The following is a 9,390-nucleotide window of genomic DNA, read 5'->3' as shown; positions in this document are numbered from 1 at the left end:
CATATATATAGCAAGAGCACATAGTATTGATGAATGCAGCTTCATATTTATCATATACACTATGGAAAAGTTTCTCATGAAGTAAGATATGGACGTTAAAAGCATTCAAGGCTTTTAAAGCTTGGAATGCTTAGTATAGGAGGGTTATGTAAAGAGTGGTCATGAATCCTATGATACATCGTTTATTCCTTGGGTTTTGTGAGGTAATATAAGAAGGCTGATCCTTTAGGATCTAATAAGTTATGATCACTTTTTATTCTTTGTTTTTATAAAGGTGTATTTGGATTTTGGGAATGGCTGCGAGTGTTCAGTTGATTTGTACACCATAAATCTAGATTTTATTGCCTCCCTCATTTCTCATACATGTAAACTTGGTTTAAGCTAAAAACATAAATCTTATATCACCCGTGAATATTGTGCAAAATTTTTACTGGAAACATTGTGAAAATTTATAGATATTTACTTTAACGCCAATATTTTTGAGCAAAAAGTTCATATTTGGAATAAAGAAATAATAATTTAATCATTTATTAACATATTTCCCACAATTTTATTCAGATAATTGATTCCTAAAATAAATATTATGTTCGGTTATGCATGAGTTCCTCTTTTATACTTCTTCCTCTGATCTTTGTGCTCCAATTTTCTCTCTCCTTGCTAGCTCGAGCCATCGTCATCATCCCCTACATGCCGCCGCACCTGCTACTATCGTTGCTATCGCCACACATCCACACTTTGGCGTCACTTCCGCCAGTTTCAAATTCCTTCAAATGGATGGAGGTGGTGATAGCAATATGATAATGTTATAATTTTCAAGGCACTGAATTATGATGCAGCTTGTTCATATCTTAATAAAAGAAAATGATAATTTTATTTCATACAAGACAAAATCAATGCAATCATACCAAACAGAGCTTATAAATTCGGCAACAAACTATTTATCACAGACATTTATCAAACTTTGTGTGAACTAGTTATAACAAAATAAAGCCATAAAGTAAGATAGGATGTCCAAGATTAGAAATACGTCAATTATAAACAAAAAGGAGCTTGCCAACTATATTTTTCCATGGAGAAGGTCCAAGAATCTTCTTCCAAAATTAAGACACTAGAATATGTTCTCAAATGCTTACTCATCTCTTCCAAAACCCAACCGATTTCTCTTTCAAATATATTCATCAGGTCATCAACCATAAATTCATGGACAATACCATCAACCTCTATCCAGCTGCAGCCCGGCCTCTTCAACAATTTCATCTCCCTCATCTTTCTTCTCATCTCAAGGGCTTCCTTCCATCTGTTGGAAGAAGCATACATGTTCCATAGAAGCACATAAACACCATCATCATCTGGTTCTCTCTCTCTGATCTTTTTCCCAGCCAGCTCTGCCAACTCAAAATCACCATGAATAAGAGAAGCACTAAGCAGCGATCTCCATATCACACTATCCGCATCCATTCCCATATCTTGTATCAACAATTCAGCATCTCTTAGAAGTCCAGCTCTACCTAATAAGTCAACCATGCATCCAAAGTGCTCAACTTGAGGCTTGTAGTTATAGACTATTCTCATTTCATCAAACATTCTTCTTCCCTCATCAACCAATCCACCATGACTGCAAGCTAAGAGAACTGCTAAAAATGTGATCTTGTTTGGGCTAATGCCCAAACTCAGCATATCAGAGAACAATTCGATAGCCCGTTTCGCACTGCCGTGAACCGCAAACCCGGAAATCATTGAAGTCCATGTATAGACATCCTTGTTAGTAACCCCATTGAAGATATCCTCTGCAATTTCAAGATTTCCACTTTTTGAATACATGTCTATAAGTGCATTATAAAGGGTAACATCAAAGCTAGCATTAAGTTTACAAATATACCCATGAATTGTGCGACCAAGGTCCAATGCCCCTACATCAGCACAAGCTGATAAAACACTGACAATTGTGATTATTGTGGGTTGATGACCTTCCAAATTCATCTCATGGAAGAGCTTCAGAGCAGTTATTGGTTGCTTGTGCTGCACATGAGCAGTGATCATCACTGTCCAAGAAACTGTGTCTCTGCTCGGCATTTCATCAAAAAGCTTACCTGCAGATCCCATACCACCACATTTAGCATACCCATTCAGCATGGTGCTCCAAGAGACTGCGTCTCTGCTAATCATACCAGCAAAGACGGCCTCAGCTGAAAGAATATTCCCAGTTTTTGAGTACATGTCGATAAGGGCATTGTCTATGACACTTTCAGAGAACAATTCATGCCGATAGATCAAAGCATGGACCTTTCTACCGAGTTCGAGATGACAGAGCCTAGTGGATGCAGAGAGGGCTCCAACAATGGCAAAACCATCAGGCTGGATACCAGAAGAGATAATATTGCAGAATACGGAGATGGCTTTATGGGGCTGATTGCACTGTAATTGGAGGGAGATGAGGCTGGTGAGGGAGACGATGTCCGGTTTGGGAATTTGATCGAATACCTTGTAGGCGTCGATGGCGCAGCCGAGCCGGGCATAAGCGTTGAGGATTTGGCAGGAAAAAGGTTGGTGGCAGGGATGAAGAGCTTGGAAAATGGCTTGTGCGTGGAGCTGCTGAGCCTGTTTAAGATTTCCACATTTCTTGATAAAATGTTGAAAATTCGAGCTGTTCATTAACCTCCAGAGAGATGAAATTGGCGAACAAATTTGGCAACGGGGCAACTTTTAGGAGAGAATTTGGGATAATTACATAAAGATCATCTGTAACAATGATATTTATAAATTAATTAGTTAGCTGATTTTCTTAATCTAAGAAACGTATGCATTTAGGTGTGCTATGAGCCAATGAATAAACTATTGAATTTGATAAAAATGATAAATATGAGACGGCGTTTTACCATGAATTTTATATTTGATTGAGAAATTGAAAATTTAATGGATGAGTGTGGTTGATTTGTAAATGGTAAATTTGGTATGATTTGTATGTAAGGGCTCATATTTTTTAAAGGGATTTACCGCACTGTCACATAATTTATACATATTTGTATAACTACAATCTAAAATTTAATATTAAGATTTACACGTCCATACACACCACATGTAATTCTTATTGAATACACGAATATCGGAATTAAGAAAGCACTGACCCAGTCGGCCGAAGTGCAGAAAGCCCACGGACTGAAGAGGATTAAGCAAGCCCATTGGCCGAAATGGTTGAGCTCGATCCATCGGAAAGGGTGGTCAAAGCATAACAACATTAATAACCCCGGACATATTGTAATTGAGGCAATGGTCTTTTATCGACCCAACAGGAATGGTCATACCAACCATGTCTGGCAACCATCATTAAGGATATTGTCAGAATTCTACCGACTTCATTCCTTGGAGGTACTAAGGACGACATCTGTAAGGCAATCCAACAATTTTAATGATTGTAAGAGTGTGTTTGGGGCAGCTTGTGTATTTCAAGATAAACAACTTACCTTAAAACAGGACCCTCGGATTGACCGTGAGGGTAGACCCGCGGCCTGAGTTTAGTGCCAAAATGGAACTATGTTTTCGGATAAACAGACAAAAAACTCGATCCAAACAGTACCACTGTGTTTTCAAAAGACACCCTCACACTTATAAGCTGCCCCAAACAAACCCTAAATCTAAACTTTAATTTTTATATTTATATTACTTTACATATGTTTGAAGAAGCTGTCTCATATTTTAAAAGTCTTAATGTGGCATAAAATACTTGAGTGTCATAAATGTAAAATTAAAATGAAAATATTTGATATATACATATATAAAAATTATGTGATATTTATGTAAATACCCTTATTTTAATATTTATTCATATATCACTTCAAATTTTAAATCACGCCAATATAGCTCATATATTCTAGTTAAGAATCCATGGGTTAAGCAGACGTCAACAAGCATGCCTTCGAGACAATAAAATCAATTGAAATTTCAGGTTCCACCGATTGAAGAAGATTGCAAGCAAGAAAAAAAATTTAAAGAGGAAGATTGGCGCTGTGATGTCTCGGATTTTTAATTGAACCATTTCAAGGCTATCTTAAATCTTAATAAGTATAAAATGTGCATTTGAAATAACCGCAATTAAATGAAGTAATTTGCATCATATAATCAAAAAATAATAAATTGTTTCACTTATTGAACACGCACAAAGAAGTATAATTTAAGCATTTTTATCATGAATTTTGATTTTTTTTTTTTTTAAATCAGATGAAAGAGAGTGGTAGATTCGTAAATAGCAATGTTTCCGGTGCAATGTATGTAAACACTACCTTTTTTTATGATGAAGAACTCGTGAGGTAAACATCTTTTTGTGATGCTATTTTGACAGAATGATTTTAAAAAAATAGGATCTATAAAAGATGCTTGATCAAATTTATGTGCAAAAATTAAAGCTAGTGTTACATATTTGAGCGTTAAGAGAACAAGGAAAAAGAGGAGAAAAAGAGTATGGATGGGGGTATAAGTGAGCCGGTTCGAATTTGATGCATTAATGAACTAATGCGGAGTTTATCGTGCCACAAGTACAAGCTCGAGCTTATTCTTATCCAATAAACTTGATCACATCAATTAATCTATCAAGTAAATTAATTCATTAATAAATTGTATGTTGTGATTTACGGTCCATCAAGCCTTCAATCCCATGGATCTTGCCCCACTCTAATTATTGGTAGGCCTAATCTAGACATATCTATATAATTTTTTTGTTGGTTCGTTGCTTTGATCCCGTTAGTTCGCCTCTGATTCGTTCCTAGCATGTGTTCCAAGTCTCGGAAGAATATTACATACGGACTCCGAAAATATCCGATCTTCATGTACGCCATTTTTTTGCATTGGCGTACAAAATATGTACAATAATTTACAACATTGTAGTACATGAAGTTCGGATGCATCTGACCTTCGCATAATATTTTTCCTAAGTGACATACTCCAATGCCAAAGCAGTCGACACTTCACCATTATCATCCAACCTTCGCACATAATAATTTTCCTAAGTGAAACACTCCAATTTCAAAAGCAAACGACACTTCAACATCATTGCATCTTCCGACAATCATGTAACCGACCTCCACTCACCATCTACCAACCTCATTCCTGATCAGTTGTAGACCTCCTTGGATGAGCCGGTTGGATACAAACGACAATTCTGACAGCCAACCAACCTCACTAAACTCTTGCTTCATTTAAGATTTAATCAATTTTTGTAAATTAAAAATTAACTTAAAGTAAGATTTATCAAATCTTTTAAGTTCAAATTTAGTAAATTATAAAGTGTTTAGCTCCTAAAAAGTGTTGGGTATGATAGAAGTTAAATCTGATTAAATCTTATGAAAATATTTGCCAATCTGATTTAGGATTTAATGCTCTTATTTGAAATACAAATTTAATATTACATATTAATAATTAATTATTTACTATAATCAAATTTAATTTATGTATTTATTTTTAATTGTGCTAATCAATAATTAAATATTCACTAAACTAACTAAGCATTAATATATATTTTAAATTTATTTATTTATAAAATAACATTTAAATATTAATTAATTTAAAATTGATTAATTATTTAAAAAATTAATTTTACAATTTTATTAAAAATTTAAATTGTAATTTATTTTTGTTATTTAATTTTGAAGTTGTTAAATTAGATCCACATAATTATTATTAACTGAATAACATAATAATTAATTATTAATTTCCACTAAATTATTTGTAATTAAGTTAAATATTTTTTAGGTTCTTACTTGCACCTAAAACATTACTATTTATGTATTTTACACTCAAATTCAACTATTACCAAGTCCAAACTTCTTTAGCAGTTTCGGCCCTTCAAATTTTTTTGGCGGGCATCAATGTAGGTAGAATGAGCTGCGAGCTTCAAAATTTCTCTTTACAATATTTCCTCTATTTCTCTTCATGCTCTCATAACAAGTCTCTTTTGTCGAACTTTGAATTCGCCATTATGACGACCGATAGAGAAATCAAGAAATTACAAAACCAACATTTCCAAACCTCACAGCTGAGCAACACGTCGCCACATCAAAGTGATCCCTCCGACCAACCTCATCGAATTTCAATATCGCCACTAGGAAGGGTGGAGGGATATAAATCATGTGATACTTCTCCACTATCTGGGGCAGCTTATTTGGTGCGGTGACGTTTTGAAAACGTATTTGGCCTATTTGGGTAAACTGTGTTTTGGCAGCTTATGCATTTTCAAAATGTTAAAAACTGTGTTTTCACACAGCACTTGTCTAGGTACGGTGGCAGCTTCCTGACTGTGGTATGACTTTTCCAAAAAAAAAATTGTAATAGTCATCGCACCTAATTTATCGACAAATTAATTTGAATCAGATTATCAGCAGATTATTCAGGCTCTGTTTGGGGCAGCTGAAGCTTCTTAGCTTTTCTGCTGTAGCTGCGTTACCCCAGGAAGCTGCTGCAGGGAAGCAGTTGTGGGGAAGTTGACTGTCTGTTTGGTGCAACTGTGTGAAACTAGCTGTTTGGCAGTTGTTTATGGAAAAAAGACCATATTGCCCCTATTTGGTAAAAGTGTTTAAAAGAATATCATAACAATCATATTTTTGGAACTTCAGTAAGCCTCCAAAGTGCTAACAACTTAGAATGAGTCAAGCAATAAAACCCTCGCTCATTAGCTGCTTTAGACATTCCATAAAATTCTAACATATACATACATAGCTCTCATGCCAGATTGATAACACCAAACATCAATAAGCAGAAAATATGTTTCCAGCATGTTTAATATAGAAAATGGCAAAAATATAACTTAATTCCTGATAATCAGCATCATCAACTTGGAATGAGTCAAGCAATAAAACCCTCGCTCATCAGCTGCTTTAGACATTTCTCCAAACATAAAAAAAGAATTTCAAGTGATACAAATGTATAGAAGTACAAGCACAGTAAAACATCAATTTATTGCAAACTGCACATGAGAACAAAAGATCAATCTCACCTGCATTCTGACGATTACATTATTGAGTATCTTGCTGTTTAGCCAATCCCCAAAAGGAGGAAGCATAAGTTGCACCATAGAGAACACAAATACAAGAAAAGACAATAGAGAACTTGCGCATCCCCAATGCACTCCAATATATGATTATACATCATGTAAGTTCTTGAAGCAGCAATTAAAATATAGTCGTTATATAAAGCTTTCAACCAGGATGGCTACTCAAAATATATCCAAGAACCTTAAAATTATTCTTCCTAACTAATTAAAAATATAAATGAAAATAATTGTCATCCAGAAAAGTGACAGCTTGACAAGTTGAAGATAATGAAAATATAAATTCCATCCATTATCAATCAGTAAGAGGACCAGGATACTTTCTTCATTGCCAGAAAAGAAGAGCAACTTTTGCATACCATTATATGAAACTTCAATGAATTAAACACATCATGTCATAGGACGGTTTGAAGCCATAAAATAAAATTTACTTTTCTCTTCTCATAAAATAATAGCTAAGTCATTGAGTCCAAGTAACCATTGCCTCCCATTGTGGCCAAGCATTCAAGTAACGCCAAGCATTCAAGTAACCTTTGCTCAAGTAACCTTTGCTTTATGGGGAATACAAGTAGGGAGTAGAGAAACAAAAAAAAAAAAAAGAGCCCAAATTGATTGCATTTTGTATTCAATTGCATTTGAAGAGAGCGGATTTTCTTGGTAATGACAACAATGGTTGCTTAAAAATTTAAGTCATCCTAAAGTGTCTCACCAAATATATGCTCTACCAATAAGAAGATAATCTTACCATATTTTCATCCCATCCCTTAATGTGCTATATATAGAGATGTTTGAGAGATATAACACTATCAATTCTCCATGTACAACCAATAACAAATATGTTAAACAGTTTTCAAACAGAGCCTGTAAACGATTGCTCATGAAGCAAACCTAAATCCGAACTTCCACCAAGTTCTTACTGCATACAGTTACAAAAAATCTAAAAAAAATTGCAAATAGTTAAAAGCTTAATGCATACCACTCAACTCTTATGTATTTATGTATCTAAAAGCAAAACTTCATATATATGTAAATGCCCCCTGCCCTAATAGCAAACCTTCCCCCAAAAATAAAATTTAGTTATATGAATATTTTTAAGTATAACATTGAATCTTGGCATTATCCCAATCAAAATAGCAAAAATCATACCAAATTGAATGGCAGATGTTTTATAAGACTAAACCTAGGTTGAGGTAAATTCAAACTATGTCAAACCCGAAAGTCCTAAGCCAAAGATAATAAATATAATACAACCGTCATCACTAGCTCATGACAAAAATAACAAAAAAAAAAAAACACCAAATAATAAAAGAGAAAAATAATCTTTGAACGGATCATTGTTTGATGTGATATTTTTTACTAGAATAATTATGATGCTTCTCATCAAATCTGTCTAGCTTGACCAAACTCAGCTCTAATGAATTTCGAAGTTGACATTCATTAAATAATTAAGACACTCAAAAGTAATCCATCAATCACCACATGCTGATTACTCTTGTGAAACCTCTTAAGTATAAAGATGGGAACGTAGTGTCTTCCCTTGAATACAACTGGCAGCAAAAAATAGAATGAGAAGAGGTTATAAAAAAATTCCGCCAAACAGAGCCCAAGGGATCTCAATTCAACAAACCCAGCCAATACTTATAAGAGAAGTCATTTTGATGAAAAACAAAATTTAGCTCTTAGCTTCCAGAGGAGAGCTTGTAAGAAATGTTTGATGAACTTAAAAAATTTAGCACTTGACATTCACACCATACAAATGCAAGAACAACACATTACTCCAACCACAAAACTTTTTTAGGCGAAATAAAGAAGAAGAAAGGCTAGAGAAAAACAAATTCCTTTGCCAGAGAAACTATCTACCGGCTTGCTCCAACTGAATGAGATAGATAAGTCAAGAGGAAAGCAACCTTAGGCCAAGAACGTGAGAGGAAGAATGATTTGAAACCTAAGTGAAATGAAATAAATGAAAAAAATAATAAAAAATGTGTATACCTGCGAGATCGCCGAAGAAGAAGGAATGGAAGAATGCGGGAGGGCAGTGATGAAGGAAACGTGGCTCTGAGAGTGGGGGACTTGAGGGAGTTCAGTGGTGCAGCAGGCGACGGATCTTGGCGTCAAAGGGTTATGCGGGAAATGAATTTAGGAAAATGAGAGAGAGTTCGGTCGAAGGGGTATGCGGGGCAAAAGCCAAAATTAGGCTCTTGAGAATGCTGAGGCACGGGGTATAACCCGCGGCCCCGCGTTCCGTCGAATGCCTCAACGCCAGCCCGCTAATAAAAAAAAAAAAAACTTGCGGCCACGAGCCGCAAAGTGCTAAAAAAGCCCCGTCAAACCGAACCTGAATAAACTTCAGC

General features: G+C 35.1%; 1 protein-coding gene across 3 annotated transcripts; it reads right to left on the bottom strand.

Annotated features, from left to right (window-relative positions):
• Positions 1-929: 929 nt before the first annotated feature.
• Positions 930-9,292, bottom strand: LOC110033878 (pentatricopeptide repeat-containing protein At2g22410, mitochondrial-like). 3 transcript variants are annotated; one of them, XM_020738029.1, is made up of 3 exons: positions 9,029-9,292; positions 2,169-2,739; positions 930-2,090 (listed from the first exon to the last, which is right to left on the bottom strand). In XM_020738029.1, exons 2-3 carry the CDS (start codon positions 2,650-2,652, stop codon positions 1,033-1,035), a joined length of 1,542 nt encoding a protein of 513 aa, XP_020593688.1. In that variant the 5' UTR covers positions 2,653-2,739; positions 9,029-9,292; the 3' UTR covers positions 930-1,032. The 3 variants fall into 3 exon arrangements, with proteins under 3 accessions (XP_020593688.1, XP_020593690.1, XP_020593687.1); XM_020738031.1 differs by having other exon boundaries at positions 930-2,739; XM_020738028.1 differs by lacking the exon at positions 9,029-9,292 and adding an exon at positions 3,126-3,153 and having other exon boundaries at positions 930-2,739.
• Positions 9,293-9,390: the final 98 nt, after the last annotated feature.

This window comes from Phalaenopsis equestris, unplaced genomic scaffold, assembly GCF_001263595.1.
Source record: "Phalaenopsis equestris unplaced genomic scaffold, ASM126359v1 Scaffold001307, whole genome shotgun sequence".
NCBI lineage: Eukaryota > Viridiplantae > Streptophyta > Magnoliopsida > Asparagales > Orchidaceae > Phalaenopsis > Phalaenopsis equestris.
The sequence above is the reverse complement of the archived record's forward strand: the minus strand, read 5'-3'. Positions and strand labels throughout refer to the sequence as shown.